At 43.3% G+C, this 21,026-nt stretch overlaps 4 protein-coding genes across 6 annotated transcripts; 2 read left to right on the top strand and 2 right to left on the bottom strand.

Annotated features, from left to right (window-relative positions):
- Positions 1-218: 218 nt before the first annotated feature.
- unc45a (unc-45 myosin chaperone A) lies at positions 219-6,443 on the top strand. Its single transcript, XM_085779602.1, has 19 exons — positions 219-371; positions 487-679; positions 1,217-1,392; positions 1,515-1,604; positions 1,738-1,905; positions 2,043-2,211; positions 2,355-2,525; positions 2,721-2,892; positions 3,019-3,319; positions 3,401-3,495; positions 3,632-3,773; positions 3,966-4,106; positions 4,262-4,389; positions 4,468-4,534; positions 4,626-4,739; positions 4,828-4,943; positions 5,254-5,371; positions 5,472-5,627; positions 5,767-6,443. Exons 1-19 carry the CDS (start codon positions 348-350, stop codon positions 6,052-6,054), a joined length of 2,829 nt encoding a protein of 942 aa, XP_085635728.1. The 5' UTR covers positions 219-347; the 3' UTR covers positions 6,055-6,443.
- Positions 6,444-7,352: 909 nt separating this feature from the next.
- rccd1 (RCC1 domain containing 1) lies at positions 7,353-9,700 on the top strand. Of its 3 annotated transcripts, none has more exons than XM_085779599.1 (8): positions 7,353-7,639; positions 7,764-7,978; positions 8,072-8,237; positions 8,322-8,443; positions 8,540-8,644; positions 8,976-9,149; positions 9,241-9,270; positions 9,448-9,700. In XM_085779599.1, the coding sequence occupies exons 1-8, from the start codon at positions 7,446-7,448 to the stop codon at positions 9,597-9,599; spliced, it is 1,158 nt and encodes a 385-aa protein (XP_085635725.1). In that variant the 5' UTR covers positions 7,353-7,445; the 3' UTR covers positions 9,600-9,700. The 3 variants fall into 3 exon arrangements, with proteins under 3 accessions (XP_085635725.1, XP_085635726.1, XP_085635724.1); XM_085779600.1 differs by having other exon boundaries at positions 7,384-7,635; positions 7,751-7,978; positions 8,991-9,149; XM_085779598.1 differs by having other exon boundaries at positions 7,385-7,635; positions 7,751-7,978.
- Positions 9,701-9,738: 38 nt separating this feature from the next.
- Positions 9,739-11,957, bottom strand: cib1 (calcium and integrin binding 1 (calmyrin)). The gene is made up of 7 exons (XM_085779601.1): positions 11,804-11,957; positions 11,383-11,417; positions 11,177-11,276; positions 10,874-11,027; positions 10,276-10,394; positions 10,066-10,154; positions 9,739-9,969 (listed from the first exon to the last, which is right to left on the bottom strand). Exons 1-7 carry the CDS (start codon positions 11,852-11,854, stop codon positions 9,948-9,950), a joined length of 570 nt encoding a protein of 189 aa, XP_085635727.1. The 5' UTR covers positions 11,855-11,957; the 3' UTR covers positions 9,739-9,947.
- Positions 11,958-12,779: 822 nt separating this feature from the next.
- On the bottom strand, positions 12,780-20,877 carry LOC146986037 (titin-like). Its single transcript, XM_085779597.1, has 4 exons — positions 20,677-20,877; positions 20,183-20,240; positions 13,316-19,579; positions 12,780-13,167 (listed from the first exon to the last, which is right to left on the bottom strand). The coding sequence occupies exons 1-4, from the start codon at positions 20,695-20,697 to the stop codon at positions 13,133-13,135; spliced, it is 6,378 nt and encodes a 2,125-aa protein (XP_085635723.1). The 5' UTR covers positions 20,698-20,877; the 3' UTR covers positions 12,780-13,132.
- Positions 20,878-21,026: the final 149 nt, after the last annotated feature.

Below are 21,026 nucleotides of genomic sequence, written 5' to 3'. Positions count from 1 at the left end.
AACTGCTGGCTGTCAGAGCCGCTCTTCTTTTACTACAGAAGCAGCTTGACAAAACCGTCTGTGTGCGTGTGGAGTGAGGAGCAGCACACAATGAAAATTTAACCAAATAAAGCAGAGATGCAGACCGAGATGCTCTGCTGCGCTCTTCCTTATATGGTAATGGAGCGTGAGGGGGAAGGGGGCGTGGCTGCGCGTAAACGTCACTGACGTGCTCCAGGCACCCGGAAGCGTCGTAAGATGTTAACATGTTTGGCAGAAGTTAGCCGTGTTTGTGACCAAGTAGAGAAAAAACTGAAATAGATATTAACATTTCCCCGTAGCGCTGTACTGTGTGTAGCGTATCGAAGATGAGTGCGAGTGAAAAGGAAAAGGTAAGACAGCCACAGCTCGCTGCTTTTGCCGTTTTAGCTTAGCAGTTTTCATCCATAACGTACTACATTTCTGTCCTCCTGAGCCGACGTTGCCAACTTCTTCTCTTCAATCCAGGACCCTGCAGCCCTAAAGGAGGAGGGCAACACCCTGTTCAAGGCAGGGGACATGCAGGGGGCTCTCTGCTGTTACACTAAAGCTTTGAAACTGAGTGACAGCCCGGCAGAAAGCGCTGTTCTGCACCGCAACCGCTCCGCCTGCTACCTGAAGCTGGAGGAGTACAGCAAGGCAGAGGCGGATGCGTCCAAAGGTGAGACACAGGCAGCACTACCGAGGAGGATACTGTACAGTTCTTAAGATCACTGAGTAAACCATGTGGTTTTCGCGATGGCACAATTTAATTCAGTTGGCACGTGCTCATACATGCTTATTATTGCACGGACAAACATCTCCATCGGAGTCCTCAACACAATACACAAAGCACAGTAGGCTACTTCGCAATCAATCCATTCATCATAGTTCTTAATGTGTCATTTGTCAGTGGTGTATATATAGGCCACAGCTCATTCCAGACAAGGATCCTGAATTGGTTTGTTGTGCTTTAAGTGCCAAAGAGTAGAAAGTTAGAAAAGTTGAACATGAAGCATCAAATATCATAGTCCGAGATGAAATGACCATAATAATATAGATCCAGATGTAAACAGTAATTGAGAGACATTTTCTGCAGAATGATACACACCAACTGAACACTATCTGATAAAAGTATTCAGACATAAACTGCGGTGTATATGAACTGGATTCATTTATATACACAATTACATAACAATTTATTTTCTACTCTTTTCAGCTCTTGATACAGACCCAGGTGATGTGAAAGCCAGGTTCAGGAGAGCCCAGTCTTTTCACAAACTTGGGCGGCTGGACCAGGCCTTTCTGGATGCCCAGAGGTGTGCTCAGCTGGAGCCCAAGAACAAAGCTTTCCAAGATCTGCTCAGGCAGCTGGGAGCACAGATCCATCAAAAGGTAATGTTATGTTTTTCAAAAAAAAAGTGGATGAAAGATCATAGAGATTTGGTTATGCATTTCTAATTGCACTGTGGAGGAACAGTTTCTAATCAGGCTGTTTTTTCCTCTTAATCCTGTAGTCAGCACAACTAAACTCCACAGATGCTCGTGTGCAGCAGATGTTCTCCCTCCTTTTAGATGCTTCTGCAAAAGACTCAGACCGACAGAAGGTAAGGATGGCTCATAAGAGTTCTAACAAATTTCACTAATTCTCTCTTAAAGTGTTTTGATTTTTCTTCATTCCTCTTGATCCGCATGTAAAGCTGTTTTGAACTAAATTGATTTTGTGTTAATCAATTTCAGGCAGCTCAGAATCTAGTGGTGTTGTCCAGAGAAGAGGCGGGAGCTGAGCAGATCTTCCGTAACGATGGAGTGAAGCTGATTCAGAGGCTGCTTCAGTCAAAGCAGGAGGACGTGGTCCTTTCAGCTCTGAGGACCCTGGTTGGTTTGTGCACAGGGCATCAGTCCAGAGTGAGTGTAATAGTATCTTATTTACACCGTTGTTCCTTTTTAATTTTGTTTGTACTACCAAGTGGAAGTGTTTAAAATGTCAGGAGACACTGTGCTAGCAACACCTTTCAGTGCTGAAGTCAGTATTTTATTCACAGACTATGGCTATAGTGAATGAGCTGGGAATGGAGCAGCTGTGCACAGTAATGGGATCAGGAGCCTCCACTGTGTCGCTGGCTTCCTGCCACCTGCTGCAGGTGATGTTTGAGGCTCTGACAGAGGGCATGAAAAAAGAGATCAGAGGGAAGGATGAAGCCATACTTCCTGGTGAGTTTGGATTCTGATCATGTGTATGTATGGAGATGGCTGCACATAAAAGTTGACTGACAGTATAACAAATGCTTCTTGTGAGTGTACCAGCTGCCTGTCCTGTACTTTCAAGGGTAATTGATTGTGTGAATTTGACACAGAACCCTCCAAAGAGCTTCGCTCAATGTTGCGGCATCTCTTGGGAATGATGCCAGCCGCTAATGTGTCGGGGCCTGGCAGAGACAACGCCATCAACCTCCTGGTCAAACAAGTACCCCGCAAGTCCTTGAAAAACCCTGACAACTCCCTCACATTATGGGTGATAGACCAAGGTATGAATCATACCTGCATGTCATCAAATGGAAACAAAATTGCTACAAACCCATTGCCATTTCAGTCCTTAAGTACAGTTGCACTCCCACAACAAAATCTACATTTTCAAACATCAAATGAAATAGCCATGGTTCTCTGGTTGTTCCAAGCTCATTTCAGTCACCATGATTAATGAAGTCCTTGTCCCTCTGCAGGACTGAAGCAAATCCTGGAGGTGGCTGGGACAGTCCCTGAGCTCTCTGAAGGACCAGCTCTCACAGACAACTCCCACATGAGCTGCTCTGTCCTGCTCAGCAAGCTCTATGATGACCTAAAGAGTGACAATGAGAGGGAGAATTTCAACAAACTATGTGAAGAATATGTTCAGTGAGTTTATCACCAAAGATTGTGTCATTATTTGCTGCCTAGTACTACAATAACATTGTCGTACACAATAAATTATTATTACAGACCATGAACTAACAAATTCTAACCAGATGTTTCTCTGGGTAGGCAACACTTTAGCCGGTCTGGACTAGATGCAAAGCTGCGAGCCATCCAGACGGTATCGGTGCTCCTCCAAGGACCGAGTGACGTGGGGAACAGAACCATGGAGATGTCGGGAATGATGGACGCAGTGATCTCACTGTGCGCTTCCGAAGATGTAACTCACCAGCAAGTAGCGGTGGAGGCTCTCATCCATGCTGCAGGCAAGGCCAAGAGAGCCTCCTTCATCACAGCCAATGGTGTGGCACTCCTGAAAGACCTCTACAAGAAGAGTGAGAATGACAGGATACGAGTGAGAGCCCTGGTGGTAAGTAGCACATACAGTTGGAGAGGAGAACATTACTGAAGATAAGGTAAAAGTAACTCTTTGATGTGGGTTGTTACACAGGGTTTGTGCAAGCTGGGATCAGCAGGAGGGACCGATTTCAGCATGAAGCAGTTTGCAGAGGGATCCACGCTGAAGCTTGCCAAGCAATGCAGGAAGTATGTGTCTGTGTTGAATTTTGAGTCTGCTTATAGATTAAGAAAAATAAGTCATGCCAGGTTCATATTGTTGCATAACATACCCTCTTGGATTTTAAAATAAGAAGTAAGCTCTAACTCTCTCTCTCTCTGTCAGGTGGCTGTGTAATGAGTCTCTGCCTGCAACCTCCCGCCGGTGGTCTGTGGAGGGCCTCGCCTACCTCACCTTTGATGCTGATGTGAAGGAGGACTTAGTGGAAGATAAGAGCGCTCTGTTGGCCATGTTTGAACTAGCAAAGGTTGGGCTGATGATTGAAAGTGTAGATTTTGGTATAATACAAGTGATACATTGACATTAGAAGGCAATCATAAGGTCAGATTCCTCTCAGAAAAGACTCTTGGTTCCTATGTATTTACTATATGAAAGCATGACAATCTACCTGTTTTAACTAGCAGCATTGACAACCTTCTTTTTCTGTATTTTCCTGCAGTCTGAGGATAAAACGGTGCTCTTTGCTGTTGGCTCCACATTAGTCAATTGCACCAACAGCTATGACGTGGAGAAGCCGGATCCTCAGATGGTGGAGCTGGCCAAATATGCAAAGCAGCATGTGCCTGAGGAGCATCCCAAGGTACTGTTTTATTTTCAATTTATTTTTCTTTCTGTAGAGCTAACATCACACAATACTATTTTAATACTGCACAGCATCCATACTACTCTAAGCCCCACCCTTGGCTATTATTAAAAGTTATATTTTATACATAATACTGTCTTTTCATGTGTCAGGATGCACGTTCCTATGTGGAGAAAAGGCTGTTGAAGCTGCTGGAGGCCGGTGTAGTGTCTGCGTTGGTGTGTATGGTCAAACAGGAAAGTCCTGCCCTCACTGAGGCTTGTAGAGAGTGTATCGCCAGGTAGGAAAATGGCAGTAAGTCTTTTCCACTCACTGTTCCCTCTCTAGATTTTCCACTTAATGCCATTTCTCACCACAGGGTGTTCTTGGCGTTGGTGGAGCGACAGGAAGACAGAGGCACAGTGGTGGCACAGGGTGGAGGAAAGGTAGAGGATAATAAATACACTAAGTTTAGCCCGCGCACTAATCTGAATACTTTGCCTTCGGAGGTTCACATGCTGTGTGTTCCCTCCACAGGCTCTGATCCCACTGGCATCCGACAACACAGATGTGGGGAAAATCAAAGCGGCACAAGCCCTGGCAAAAATAACCATCACGTCTAACCCAGAGATTGCCTTTCCAGGAGAGCGGGTGAGGAGAATCTGTAATTGGCCTCGTTAGTTAGAAATTTGTTAAAAGTCTGTCTTCTTGTTTAACCTTCTCTCTTTCATGTTTCCAGATCTATGAGGTGGTCCGCCCACTCGTCAGTCTTCTAAGTCTTGAATGCACCCTGCTGCAGAATTTTGAGGCACTCATGGCTGTCACAAACCTGGCTGGCATCAGCGAGAGACTCAGGTTGGCCACTAGGGGGAAGTCTCTCCCAAGGATACACATTCAAAACATGGTTAATTGTTCTGGGTGCATGATAACAGATTTCAAGTTTTTTCGGGAAAGTGACACTGCATTTTCTTTGATCCCTCTGTATGCTGAAAGCTTACACATAGTCATTAGTCATGAAAGTATGTGACTAGGCCTGATGCTGGCATATTTTATTGCTTCTGGATTTCATCATTTTAAAACTTGACACCCCTGAGTCCTTTGTCTCTATTTCATAGATAACCTCTTATTCAGACATCACAATTTTATATTAAATATTGTTTCACAGACAAAAGATCATAAAAGAAAAGGCTGTGACAAAAGTTGAAGGCTACATGTTTGAGGAGCACGAGCTGGTCCGAGCCTCTGCCACAGAGTGCATGTGTAATCTGGTTTTGAGCACGGAGGTGAGACATGTTATTAATATTATTTGATTCTTTTGCAGAGAATTGTTTAAAAAGTTGAACTAAGAGCAATGGGTTTGTTTTTGTTTTTTTGTGTACTTAGGTGCAGAAGATGTATCTGGCAACAGGAAACGACAGGCTGAAGCTGCTCGTGCTCTACAGCGGGGAGGAGGATGAGAGGCTGCGGAAAGCCGCAGCAGGAACACTGGCCATGTTGACGGCGGAGCAGCCAGAACTCTGCGCCCGCATCCCCGGAACAGTAAGCACACCACGGCGGCAGCTCACTGTCCCCACACCTCGCACAACTCAGCACTGTCACATACTATATATATATATATAGTTCCTCAGTTTCATACTTTGGCAGTTTCACACAACTTCTCGCCGTCCTCTCTTCTCAGACAACCCACTGGCTAGAGATCATTCAGGCGTTGCTGCTCAGTGAACTATCTGACCTACGTCACCGTGGAGTCGTCATCGTTCAGAACATGATGCAGGCAGAGAAGAGCCTGGCTGAGACGCTGATGGAGAGTGAAGCCCTGGAGATCCTGTCTGTCCTGGCAAAGGGAGGAGAGGGCATGCCGGCACAGATCTCCAAAACAGCTCAGAACTGTCTGGACAAGGCCATGGAGTACGGCATCATCAGAAACAGGGAAGGAAGGGAAAAAAGCAAAGGGACCGAACCCTGAAAACACAGCTGCTGTGTGTGAATGTGCCTCCTGGCAATGTTGAAGTGCTGTAAGTATTATCTGGGACCAGTGAAATCATTTCACTTATGCAGGAAAGTCTTTTTTTTTTGGTCTGAATCAGTAAATGCTGATGTTGAAATGCTGGTGTCTTAACCAAAAAGCAATAAGCAACTGAGTGAAAAAGAAGTATTAAATAAAAATCATAGGGGTATTTTATTACATACAAACTCTGAGAGCTGTTTCACTTCACTTTTCTGCTGATTGTGTTCATTTCCATAGTCATTCAAGCACATCCAACAAATATGCATTAGACCAAAAAGGACTTCTATTTTATACATTCTTTACTAAAGATTGTAATTTTTACTTGTTATACCCCAAATATACTTACCGTAGATGACCATTTATTAGCCCGGGCGTTTAATATGCTAAATCGACTTGGAGCCCAGGCGTTTATAAGAACCAGGCGCGTATTTGCAACAGGCTACAATTTATTTTTGCAATGAGCAGCACCAGACCATCATGCAAAGAACGAAGAGGTCACCATAGCAACACTGGAATAAAACTACTTTTTCCCCCGACGCATCTTTATTGACATCAGACAATAAATACAAAGACAGTTTGTCTGTGTAACCGCGACACAGGGACCTGATCAGAGCAGTGTTATGAATGATAACGGAAGGGGGGGTCGATCGCGGTAATTTCAACACTGTACATTAGCGCATTTATCATATCCCTCAGTCTAGCGCGCCTGTGTTTGTGTGTGTGTGTGTGTGTGTGTCCGTCTGCATGCAAGAGAGAGAGCGAGAGGAGGGGCTGACTGACAGAGGTGAGAGCCGGTGAAGCGCTGTTAAAAAAAACTTTTGTTTTCTGTGCAAGGCTATGGTAAACACTTAATCGCCCGGGCGTTTAATTGAACCGGCGTTTATTTTGCCAAATGAGGTCGGACCCCGGCGGCTATTAGAGCACAGGCGCGTATTTGCACGCGGGCGATTATTTGGTCATCTACGGTAGGCTCTATTTGACATTGTTCACACTACTTTCTTCTTATTATTATTTTTTAATTATGTATGACCTTTTTTAAAAAACATTACATTTCATTAATATAAATCACCCAATTGTGTGTTGTATTACCTCACTACATTCCCAGTGCTTTCATTGTGTTGAAAAAAATAATAAACCTTGATACCTGAACTTTATTGTCTCCTCTTTTGAACAAGACAAGTTTCCAAAACAAGGGTTTAGTAGTGTAAAAGCCCCTCTGAGGCATGGCTCTTTGTGTGCGCATGCGTAGTACGTACCGGCTCTACAGTCACGAGTGCTCAAACTTTGCGGGACAACTGCGTTGAGCGGCTCAGCAGTATAGTTCCTATATTAGGACAGCAGCGATTTCAATGCGGTGGTTCGGGTTTGGCTTTAACGCATTCGGACAGATTTGTGTCCATGAGGAAGCAGCAGGTGGAGACGTCGCCAGTGAAGTCAAAGTGATCCGTCCGACAGAGCTCGCGGACGGAAGTGGCTGCAGCTTGAAGACCAGTCGAGTCAAAGCCAGCTGGAGTCGTAGAGCATCTCTGCATTTGATCGGTGAGTCCTAAGCAACTCTGTGACCCCTGGTCTGACACTCTGATCACTTAACACAAATAAAAGACCACACTCTTAACACGTGCGTTCTTCTTCATCATCTTCTTCTCTCTGATAGGTGACACTGACAGCAGCTGCCGTGTGTGTCTGGCAGGTTTCTTGGCAGACACCTACAATGAGTCCTGTGGAGCTTCAGTGTTAGAAAGCAGAGGCTGTAAAGATGCTCTCATCAGTGAATCGTACTTGATCCTTGTCTTCCCGGACAGGATTGAATCCTGGGACCTCCAGAAGAAGGAGAAGACTCCATCATGGAGCATGGAGATAAAAACCCAATCAGAGAGCTCTGGTTATGTTTATTTTAATATCTCATACACTTACAGACATCACAGGTATGCTGCATGACATGTCAAAGGCTCATCTTGCTCCTTTCTTACTCCAGGATCCCCTCTGAGCCTCCCATTGGTCCCTGGGGGTTACCTAGCCATGAAGCCTCCCCTCTACCGCCCCTTATCCCCAGACCTGAGAGCCAAGAGCCTGGCCCTGGGAGCAGGGCATGCCGTCCTTCTCTGTGCTACAGGAGCTGTGTACACTTGGGGACTGGGCAGGTAGAGGTAACACTCACATATTTGCTTTTTTTTAGGAACCTGAGCAACAGCATCTTAATGAGTATCTTCTGTTTTATTTGACAGTCATGGTCAGTTGGGGCACGGAGGCCTCACATCTGAGGAGGAGCCCAGGGCGGTGGAGGCACTCGGGGGGATGTCCATGAGCTGTGTAGCTACAGGAGGATGGCACTCTGTCTGTATTAGTGGTAACTGTTACATAAATATATTAAAAGTGAAAAAGGGTTGAACTCCTCCTTTTATAAAGTTGAGAAAAATAAGTGTAAATGATCTTTTCTTCACAGATGGAGGTGATCTTTACGTGTGGGGCTGGAATGAGAGTGGCCAGCTCGGACTTCCATCACGAGGTCTGAGGAAAGCAGCGCCACAGCAAAGTAACCAACAAGCAGGTTTGTCAGTTTCCTTCTAATTAAATGAACAGTTCACACCAGAACACATTAACACCTATTTCTTCTCACCTATGGTGCAGTATATCAGTGCAAAGTTTTATCTATGATCTGCTGCTGAGGTTCATTTCACCCTATATTTTTTAAAAAGCATCACTTTGTTGTGATGTGGAAAGCAGGTGTACGTCAACATGTTATGTCTGTCAGTTGCACACTGGAAACATAAATGTATGCACATACATATTTTGAATTTCTGACACTTTGAGCAACATAAACTGACACAAAGTTATATGTGCAGCTAAAAAAGCCAAGTTACATTGACTGTACTAAACAGGAACATTGTGCCAAGATACCAGATCATCATCTCCTGGTGAAGAGCCACAAGAGGAAGAGAAACATGAGGAGATATTCATTTCCATTCAGGCTTTCCCTGCTCTGCTGGATGTCACCCCATCATGTGAAATCAGTAGAGTCAGCTGCGGCTCCCGCCACACAGCTGCTGTAACAAGTAAGGAACATGACTTGCCACTGGTGTATAATACTTACTAACATTTTGTGACAAGCCACTGTCATCTATTCCTTATATTTTCTGATTTCAGCAACAGGTGACCTCTACACTTGGGGCTGGGGTAAGTTTGAATTTGAACCTAGGTGACAGTGAAATTACATTGTACTTGCAAGGAATATGTAACTTTTAAAATAAACCCTCCCAGGAGTAGCACCAGTCAAGTTCTGTTTGTTAAAAAGACATGTGATCAGAGCAAGTTAAACCTCCCCTGTCCATCTTTCCCCCATTACCATTTCAGGTGAATATGGCCAACTTGGACACCAGACTGTAAACAGTTCAGATGAGCCCCAGCGTGTGGAGTACTTCAGGGAGCAGCAGATGCATGTGGTTGACGTCATTTGCGGGACCTGGAACACTTTTGCTGCCGTCATCGAGGAGGAAGTAGCTTGAACCCACCACATAAACATGAACACTGGACTTTGGACAACATATCAGGAAGTGAAAATTATTACTTTGGACTTTGGATTAAATATACTTTGTTATATATCTAATCCATTTGTTGGATTAGAGTGTATCAAAAAAACACTGGTGATTTTGTATTGTTTTTTATTTTCTTTACATATATTTTTAAAAATCACATAGTTAAAAATGTCAAAAACCATTCATAAAAACAGTTAAGATGATAAAATCCACAGGTAGATATAATTTAAGGCAAACATTGTCCATGACTCTAATCAAAGATTTAACACTATATGTGTTATATAAGGGTGGTGCATTTCCACAGCCCACTAGAGGTCTTCACAGCACAATCTTGAAGGAACTATGGAGAAATTAAAACATAAAAGATCGCAGTTTAAGTGAACAAAAGTCAAATCAAATGCATATTAATATTAACAATAATCTGATCTTTACTTACCTGACAAAATCAGGTGATCTTGAAATGACATGTTGAAACTCTGAGAGGTTCACAGTTCCATCCTTGTCAATGTCCGACTCGTCAAGAATCTGAAACGCATAAAAAGGGAAGATCTGTTAGACTTGGCCAGTGCCAAACTGCATCCACCAACTGTGCTAAACTTCCACGGTGCCTCCATACATCTGCAAAGTGAAGCCTTGGTGAACTCACATTGCTGATGAGCTGTCGCATTTCATCTTGGGTCAGTCTGGTGTCATCTGTCTCCCCGGTGAGACAGTTAACCAGCTTCTCCAGATCCCCACCGTCAAGTGTGCCATCATCATCAAAGTCTGAAGAAATATGTATGCATGTAAATATGTGCACAGCAACAGCCAAGGTGCCGGTATTGTGGCAAAAGTCTAACATGTAAAGAGAAACCACATGTAGTGGTTACATACCACACACGAGACAGGATTAGGATGAGCGTCATTCAATGGAGCAACGCATTTTGCCTATGGCTTCACCAGGCTCATACTGAGCACAGGAAGGAAGTGACTTGTATGGGAAATGGTACTCTGTGAATTTACATAGGTAATTTTGTTCAATGACCTATGTAAATTCCCAGAGTACTGTTTCCTATATACATTTCATCTTTTTCTGTGCTCAGTATGAGCCTGATGAAGCCATAGGCGAAATGCGTTGCTCCATTAAATGATCCTCATCCTAATCCTGTCTCGTGTGCTGTATGTAACCACTACATGTAGTTTCTTATACAGATTGAGTGCCTTCATATTCTTCATAACCACTCTTTTTTTATCAGTTTACTTACCAAATATACGAAATGCATAGTGGGACTTGATTTCCAGAGTAGCAGAGTCACTGAAAGCACTCAGTAGATCCAGAAAGTCCTCAAACGTGAGGCTTCCATCTTTCTGTTCAGATGTGGAGAATACATGGCAGATTCTTGTCCTGAAAGGGTTTGACTGTGATAGGAACAAGTACAACGGTCAGTGCAGGTATCAGTAATTTAACCACTTCCTCCAGAACATAGAGAGAACAAGTCAGTACTAGTCAAACCACAAAGTTGTCCACTCATCACCACAATTCCTGTTGAACTTCAATGTAATTTTACCTTGAGTTCTGGCAGATTAAGGATCCTCTCCATTGGGACTCTGACATTTGGAAGGTCTTTCTCATCCTTATTGAGCAGTTCAGTGAATCTCTTGTGAGCACTGACCGAAAAAGGAAACCACAACTTCAGTTATTTATTTCAACAATCAAGTGACGCATTTCATATTTTAAACACCATTGTAATGTAGCACGCAGTCGATCACTTACAGAAGAATTTCTTGTTTTGTCAAGAATGTCAGTTCCTAAAAGACAAAGTTTGTATTGTTATAATGGTAACGGTGCACTGAGTGTCTAATTAGTCCTATTTCCTCTAATTTATCAGTGATTTAATTGACATTAGCAGCAACATTAACTTAGTAGCTTCCACTCTTTATCAGCGTGAGGACAAGTGACGTCAACGTTATATTAAGTTCATAAGAAATAATACAGACCTCAAACAAATCATCATGTTTCAATAATGACAATACTTGAATAGTTTTCTTTTCATTAAAAACCTAGGTTCTCCGCAATAATATGTTACTCTCTGTACTTACAGGGCGTGAAAACAACTGTTCGCAACTTTAGCCACTCGGTTTTCGTCTGTAGCGATGTAATAGCAGCTTTTGAGGACTTTACTTTGGACACTTACTTGATATTCTGAGAGCAAATCCTTCCCAAGTTGACTTGCCGTAGTTCCCATATTGAAAGTTTTCACTCGAAGGTGTGCTTTTCGGTGTTAGAAATCCTACTACTACCGAACAACTTGTTGATTTTTCATCGCTTACTTCCGGTCTCTGGTTACCACATTCTACTTCCTGGTTGTAGCTACGTAACTGTTTCTATAGTGACGTACTTGTAAACAGCTGATTTACAGGCAACTCGACAACAACGAACAGGTGACATTTTAGTAGCCTACTGCGCTGAAGCATTTAAGTAAATGAATATTTCCCATGTTTGCTGATACTTTATGAGCTACTTCTACTCCACCATTTGTCAAACTAACTAACAGCTAATAAATGCTGTTTACCTTAGCCTATAACAACCGTATAAAATAGTAAAGTTAGGCTACAACACAATGCTAAGGAAACAGTTGAATTCAACCATTTTGAAGAAGTCGATCATCTTAAAATATCTTGAAAAGTGCATCAATTTTTAAGGAAGTGTTTGTTTTTTCTTATTTTTCCTCCCATCAATCATCACCACTCACACCTTTTATTGTGTGACCCTTTTGATGGTGCTCGACTAGAAGGGACATAAATAATTCATTGTAGCCATATAAAGAAGTTAAAACTAGCTCCATCCATAACCTAAAAGTGCTGCTTACACATTGATGCAGAAGACATTCAACAATCTAATGTAGCCTATCCATCACAAACGACATTACTTCAAAACAAGTAACTTAGGCCTACTTTTGAACATTTTTCCTTTTCTTTTAATAACATTTTGGTTTGGTGTCATGAATCAAAATCTTCCAGGTTTAACCGTGACTTTATGTCACTTGGCATTGGATTGCATTTTCTTTGTTCATTTTTATTGTTTGGCTTGTCTGAAGTGATTAATTTATTGCTCTATTCTTCTTGTAGAAAGTCTTTTTCATCAAAAGTCCAAGCAGACCCACAACATTATAATCATTTTTGCTTTATTATAGTTTTACCACAGGTATTGTCTCACTCTTGTTTCGCAGCAGAAACAAACTAAATTGGTGTTTTAGTATATTATCTTCTATACACAAAATTAGCATGAGTCATCAATCAGCTTACAAACATAAAAAAAAACAACTTAATGATATACCTACAAGACAGCAACTATTGGCAATATTTACTAATAGATCATCAGTTAACTGGTAAAATGTTTACACGTGTTTATATCTGTGCTAATAATACTACAAAATGTGTAGGCCTACTATAAATGAAAAATTAATTAAGATCCCAGCAGAGAGATCAGGAAATGATTAAATTAGCACAGGAAGAGAGACAATCTAAGCTCCTGGATTTGTGTCCCAGTCTGTTGTATCTGAAACAGAAGAATAAAAACAATTACCTTTCAAGCAATCAAATTGTAGCCCTATGCACTAAATATATCTCTTCATTCTCTCACATCTTTTACACTACTTTAAATTTTTGTTAACAACACTTCTGATTTTATTCTCCTCAGATTGTACCTGTCATTTTCGTTCCCTCCTTGGTCTCAGCTGAAACGCCGACGCCATACTCATTTTCTCCAGTGATTCTGAAGAAGTAGATTCCTCCCTCCTCCAGGTCTGACACCCTGTAGGACAGTCGGCGGCATTTGTCTGTGAGTCTTGTCCACCCTTTTCTGCTGAGGTCCCGAATGTCCACAATATAGTGTTTGACAGGAGCTCCTCCCTCATTCTCAGGAATGTCCCAGGTGACAGTAGCAGAGTTTTTCGTCACATCCTTAACTGTAATATGAGCAGGTGGACCAGGGGAATCCAAAACCCTCACATTCAAGGTCAAAGAGGCAGATCCAGCGACATTTTGCAGTTTGACTGTGTATTTGCCAGAGTCATCACGTGTTGACCTTTCCACTGTGATAGAGGTGGTGAGACTGGTGGTGTTGATGAGTCCTCTTACCCTCAGATCCACATCTGCCTTGTCCCATGACACAGTGGGGACAGGTTTACCTGTGAAAGGCACAGTCAAGGTAAAGGAGCCGCCATCCTTAACGAGTAAAGTCTTCCTCATCTCAGGTGTGACATCAAACTTGGGCTCCTCCTCTCTCTCGATGGCTACTTGAGGATCTGTTTCTGGACTGGGCTCACTGATGCCAATCTTATTTATGGATCTGACAATAAAAACATATTCTTCCCCGGATGTGAGTCCACTTACAGTCAGCTCTGTTTTATCTGTGTTATGAATGCCAACAGTCCAGTCTTCTTCTGCTGATTTCCTGAATTCAACTTTATACCCTGTTACCTCTGCTCCACCATCAAACAACGGCTTGTTCCACGACAGAGTGATTGAGGATCTTGTTGAATCAACTATGATTGGCTTCGTTGGAGGGGAAGGTAGAAACTTTGGATCCTCTGCGAGGGTCAGCGGGCACGAGAGACTGGGTTCACTTAGCCCTGCAGCATTCTCAGCAAAGACTCTGAATTCATACTCACATCCCTCATGCAGACCAGAGGCTTTGACTCGTGAGTCATAGATTGGCTTTTTGTTGACTCTTACCCAGCGGACGCCCTGCTTCTCCCTCTTCTCTATGACGTAACCACTGATTCGGCTACCACCATCAGAGGCAGGTCTCTTCCAGCAAATAGTCATACAGTCGCTGGTTGCACTCGTGACCTCAACATCCGTCGGAGCAGATGGGATAGTAAAAGGATCCATCGCCCTGATGGGCTCACTTTCCAACGTCTCACCCTCCCCATATTTGTTCACTGCCCTCACTCTAAAGAGGTATTCATTTCCTTTGAGCAGCTTGGTTATCTTGCAAGTAGTTGCCATCATGTCATCATACATAAGAGTCCAGGAGACACGGCTGGTTTCACACTTCTCCACAATGTAGTACATGATCTCAGCACCACCAGTCTCATTAGGGGGTCCCCAAGACAGGGTGCATTTCTCTGCTGAGAGTCCAGACACTTCCAGAGGTCCAGCAGGTGGGCCGGGCCTATCCAAGACTTTGATGGTGATAACTTTAGATGTGGTACCGCCGGTATTCTGTAGTGTCAGGGTATACTGCCCAGAGTCTTTCCTAACACTTTCTCTGATGAGTAGCGAGGTATGTGACTTTGTTGCGGTTACCTCAATCCTTCCCTTGGTGCCAATATTTCTACCATTCTTCAACCAAAACACTGTAGGATTAGGGCGGCCAGAGATGTCAGCATCCATTTTGAGGAAATCTCCGGCTTTGACAATAACCACCTGTCTGAGTTTGTCCTCCAAGATTATTTTGGGTGGCTCTACATCAGGCTGTACAGTCACAGGTCCTGTGGTTTCAGACGGTGCGCTTAAGAGATCCGCTGAATTCTTTGCAATCACACGGAAATCGTACTGTTCTCCCTCTGTGAGGCCGGTCACCTCCAGGAAGGTGTCCAGCAAGTTGGTAAAGTTGCACTTAAGCCAGCAGTTCTCTGGCAGCTCTTTACGCTCAACAATGTAACCAGTTATTTTAGCCCCACCGTCATATTCTGGTTTATCCCATGACAGGGAAACTGAGCTGTTGGTTATATTGGTGACTGTGAGGTTGCATGGGGGATCACACTGGTCTCTTGCAGCTGCAGGATCAGATGCCGTGCTGCAGGGTCCAACACCTGCCATATTCTCAGCATAAACACGGAACTCATATATCAGACCCTCTTCAACACTTGTTACCTTGAACTGGTTCTCAGTCACTGGGTTTCTGTTTAACTTTGTCCACAGAATACTGCTTTGATCTTTGCATTCAATATGGTATCCAATGATAGGGCTTCCACCATCACTGTCTGGTTTGCTCCAAGCAATGACCATTACAGACTTTGAGGCCTGTACCACATGGAGGTTGACTGGTGGACCAGGAGACTTGAAGGGATACTGGGCAACAACCGGTTCAAATTCAACAAACTGGCTCTTGCCGTAGCGATTCTCTGCAGCAACACAAAACTGATATTCAGTACCTTGTGTCAGACGAGAAATTTTGATTGATGTTCTTGCAATGGTTGCTGACACAGTCTGCCAAGCTGTGCTCCCTGTATCTCTCTTCTTAACAACATAATTAGTGATTTCAGATCCGCCAGTATAATGTGGTGGCTGCCAAGACAAAGACACGAAGTCTGCGCTCACTTCATCCACACTCAGGTCGCATGGTGGTCCAGGTCTTTCAAAGACATTAACTAAAATTTCAGCAAATGTGATTCCCACAGAATTGCTGAGAGTCACCTCGTAGACACCGACGTCTACCCTGGTGGCTTCTTTGATCATGATCTGAGATGCCGAGTCAGATGTTTGCACATTTACTCTGCTTGTCTCTTTCAGTATGTTGCCATCTTTTTTCCAGGCTACAGTTGGTGGCGGTACACCTTTGAATGGGACCTCAATCTTTAAATCATTACCTGCCTTCACACTGAATGTGTTGGAGAGCAAATTAATAATGGGCCCAGCACTAGTATCCTTTACAGCAACAGGTGCCAACAGCGACTTTGGTTCACTCCTTCCCTTTTCATTCACAGCGCTTACCCTAAAGAAGTACTCCTTTCCCCTTGTCAGCCCAGTGGCAGTCACTTCCAGTGCTTTACTCTCTGCACATATTGTCCATGTGTCATCTCCCTTGGCTTGCATTTCTACTATATAGCGTGTGATTTTACTTCCACCATCATGGTCTGGCTTCTCCCAGGAGAGTTTCACAGTGTTGCTTGTAACATCACTGAGTGTGATTTTGCCAGGAGGCAGAGGAGCCTCAGACACTTTAACAGGTTCAGTGGTCTCCACTGGAAGTCCAGCCCCAAACTCGTTCACAGCCAGAACACGGAAATAATAAAAGCTTCCTTCCTGGAGATTGTCAATCTTGTATGAGTTTCTGACACAGGTGCTACAGACACTTGTGAAGGCCTTTCTAGCCTCCTCTCGCTTCTCTACAATGTAGTGTGAAATCTTTGTTCCTCCATCAATGAGCGGTGTCTCCCAGGAGATGGTCACAGAGTCTTTCTTTACCTCCTTCACCTCTAGGTTTGTTGGTGCGCTGGGAGAGTCTAACACTCTGACGTTGATGAATGCAGATTTAGTGCCATTGCAATTCTCAGCAGTCAACACATACTTTCCTGTATCGTTTCTGTTAACATTCTCAATCAGTAGCGCTGTGTAGGAGTTTGTTACCTCAATTTGAGCTCGTTCACTTAAAGCGCCACCTTCCTTTGACCATTTAACCTCAGGCTCTGGCCTTCCTTTAATATTAACAGAAAGATGTAACGTGGAACAGGCTCGAACATTCACAATCTTCCTCAAGGCCGAGTCCAACTCAATCTCAGGGGCCTCCAGTTTTTCAGCTGCTTTCACAGACCCGGGTAGATCCACATACTCTCCAATTCCAGCGGCATTCATTGCACAAATGCGAAAATTGTACTCTGCATTTTCTTTCAGTCTCTTTACGGCGTAGTTTGTTTCCGCTACACCTGCGCTTGGTGTGCATACAGTCCACTCATCCTCATCTGTTTCTTTACACTCAACTACAAATCCATTGATGGCTGCTCCACCATCATAAATAGGCTTTGACCAGGTCAGAGACACTGTGCTGCTAGAGTAGTCCGTCACTTTAGGGTTGGTGGGGGGACCAGGTGGGTAAGTAGCTTCACAGACTTTTATATACTCACTTGGCTCGCTGGGTGCACCTGCACCAGCAGCGTTTTCTGCCATTACTCTGAACTGATAGTAATGTCCTTCAGTGAGCCCTGTGCATCGGAAACGCAAATCGTTCAGTCTTCTCTTGTTACATTTAGTCCACCTGACACCCTCTTTGTCACGCTTCTCCAAGATGTATCCATCGATCTCTGAGCCCCCGTCACTCTCTGGCCTTTCCCATGTTAGTGCTATGGAGTCTCCAGTCACAGCGCTGGCCATAGGGGTAGAAGGTGCACTTGGTGTTTTGAAAGGATTCTGTGCGATGATGGGGTCCGACTCCAAAAATTCACCAACACCAAATTTATTCACTCCAGCTACTCTGAATATATACTCTTTGCCAGGCACAAGTTTTGACACTTTGTAACTGACAGCTTCAACTTGAGTGTCAACTCCTGTCCACGTGACACGGCTGGTCTCCCGTTTTTCAATGATGTATTGGGAAACACAGGCACCGCCATCATTTACAGGGGGATTCCAGTTAAGGTTACACCTCTCTGCACTGACAAATTTCACCCTCAGAGGCCCATCAGGAGGACCAGGTCTATCCAGGACTCTCACATTAACTGGCACAGATGTAGTTCCACCAGTGTTACTAAGGATTAATACAAAGTGACCCCCATCTGCTCGTGTAGAGTCCCTGACAGTCAGGGTTGTGTGAGTGAGGGTGTTTTTGATCTCCATTCTCATTGTGGCCTTGTCAATTTCTTTTCCGTCCTTCAGCCATGTTACATCAGGAAGAGGCTTCCCAAAGTAATCAGCTTCAACAACAAATGTCTCACCAGCCTGGACACCGGTGACGCTCTTGAATTTCTGATCAATGAATGCTGTGGGTCCTTCGATTACATCCTGAGCGGTGATCTTTACACTTTCTGAGGGTGCGCTCCAAACTCCAGCACCATTCTTGGCTGTTACTCTAAACTCATAGCTTTCACCTTCTGTCAGACCTGTGACTGCGAACTGATTCTCGATAACATTGGTGAAGTTCGCCTTCATCCATCTGCCATCTGGGAGCTCTCTCTTTTCCACAACGTAACCTGTAATGGTGCTTCCACCGTCATACTTGGGTTTCGCCCACTCAAGTGTGATGTTCTCTCTTGTGATTACAACAGCTTCAGGTTTACCGGGCGGATCGCATGGGTCTCTTGCAACATAACACTCTGATGTCTTGCTAGATGGGCTGAGTCCAGCAATGTTCTCAGCAAAGACTCTGAATTCATACTCGATGCCTTCCTGCAGCCCACTCGTTTTGAAGCGAGCATTGGGAATTACAAGCTTGTTCAACTTGGTCCATAAAATGCTGTTCTTCTCTTTGCGTTCAAGGTGATAGCCGATGACGGGGCTTCCTCCATCTCTGGTCGGAGGCTCCCATTCAACAACCATGCTGTACTTTGTCACTGTTGACACAAGCGGGGTGCCAGGAGAAGCAGGCACACTGAATGGATACTGTGCAGTTACAATAGGAGACGTGATTGCAGTACTCTTTCCATACCGATTTTCTGCAAACACTCTAAACTGGTATTCACTCCCTGTCTTCAGCTTGGTGACCTTGATTGTAGTTCTAACTGTTGTTGCTGACACAGTCTGCCACTCTGTACATGTAGTCTCACGTTTCTCCACTACGTAGTTGTCTAGCTGACACCCTCCTGTGTATTCAGGTGGCTCCCAGGAGATGGTAACATAGTCAGAATTGACCTCATCGATCCTCACAGGTCCTGTGGGTGGGTCTGGTTTTTCAAGAACGACCACAGCGATTTCTCCTGTAAATGTCCCAGCACTGTTGCTTGCCTTGACTGAGTATTGACCAGAGTGCTCCCTGGCAGCATGTCTGATATGAAGAACTGTTAAGGAGGGGGTAGTTGAAATCTCTAACCTTGATGACTCTTTTAATAACTGACCATCTATTTTCCATTCGATCTTGGGTGCTGGTTGCCCAAACACTGGGATCTCTACTTTCAGATTTTCACCATTCTTGATACTGAATGTGCTGAAAGTTATCTCGAGAGTTGGCTTAATGGCATTTTCTGTATCTGTCGCAGAGCCAGGTGGTAGCCTTTGGTTGTTTTCTCTGTTCTCTGCAGTGTCAGGTGGACCTGTTGTGAGGATTAAATAAGTTATAAATAATTATACCAAATTATACATGATCAAGTGGTTATTGATGAGACAAATCATCAACAATCTATTGCCTTAAACTCATCAATCCATTTCAAAATCTGGATGAATTACATATTTATGTATTCTGGAAAACAGTAAATAACAATCGAAGGCAGACTAACAATAATGGATTTCTGGGATATGGATATGAGTCTCTATTGTTTAAAACAATTAGTTTTCTTTTAGCTTCATTACCAAATCTCTTTTTGGTAACACTTTCTAATAAGTACACACTATTACGCATTAGTTAAGCATTAATAAATACTCAATTCTTCATTTATAACAAATTAATACTCATTAGTATGTAGTTTATAAATACAGTTAGTGCTTATCAATGATGAATAAAACATTTTTAACTGTGTTTATAAACTACATGCTAATGAGTATTCATGTGTTATAAATGATGAATTCAGTATTTAATGCTTAACTAATGCTTAATAGTGTGTACTTATCATAAAGTGTTACCCTCTTTTTTAATATAAGGTAGAGCATGCATAAATACTATCTGGGTTAGTAAGTGATAAGTTGAACACATGACATACCTCTGACAATGCGTGTGGAGGATGACTGGGAATCCACTGCTGTGAGCTGATTGTCAGTCTGTGGGGTCACATTTATATTTAGTGTGTGAGCTTTATTTTTTGTTTTCTTTCATAATCACAAACAAAAAAATGCTATATATTTCATCATAATATGATTTTGACAAAAGTAACATTATAAGCCAGTTATAAGAGAGAGGGGGCGGGGTCCCTCTATTACTGTCTATTACTGTGTTGGGTTTGAGGTGTTGTAACAGAAACTCTTGTTGGTGATAAAAATAACTAGAGGCATGCTGGACCACACAGCCATCTGCGCAGATAAAACTCTATTATTAAGTTTCAAAACTCTCAATAGCTTTAAAGCAGTTCACTTTGCTAAAAAGCACAATAAAAAAAGGAGAAAATCTGAGCTGCCCTCAACTTTTGCTGCATTTCAATGACTTTTTAAATATTCTTTGCAAGTAGCCTATTACATTTATAAACATAACTGTACTTACTGCATCTTTGTTTGTGTCCATCCTTCCTCTCACTTGTCGTTTTGTGAGAAATGTCGCCTAAAGATTTAAAATCCAGCTAGTTCAGTTATGAAGCATCCACTGTGGTGATCCCCGACACTCTGTCGCAGACATACACAGCTCTGCCAATCACTGCCTGCTTTATCTCCAAAAGCATGTGGTGACTAAAATAACCATGTTGCCGGACTGGCCAGCTGCTCATGCTTTCAAAGTTAGTTGAGCCTACATAAGTCAGCGGGGGAAAACTGGGGCATTGCTCAACATTTAAATATTGTACACATACCATTCTAGATATAAGGGGTTTACCCACATGGCTTGACAGTTAAGATAAC

This window comes from Trachurus japonicus, chromosome 6 (genome assembly GCF_045865225.1).
Source record: "Trachurus japonicus isolate A0001 chromosome 6, Traja_1.0".
NCBI lineage: Eukaryota > Metazoa > Chordata > Actinopteri > Carangiformes > Carangidae > Trachurus > Trachurus japonicus.
Note: the sequence above shows the minus strand (reverse complement) of the source record. Positions and strands in the feature narration are given on the sequence as shown.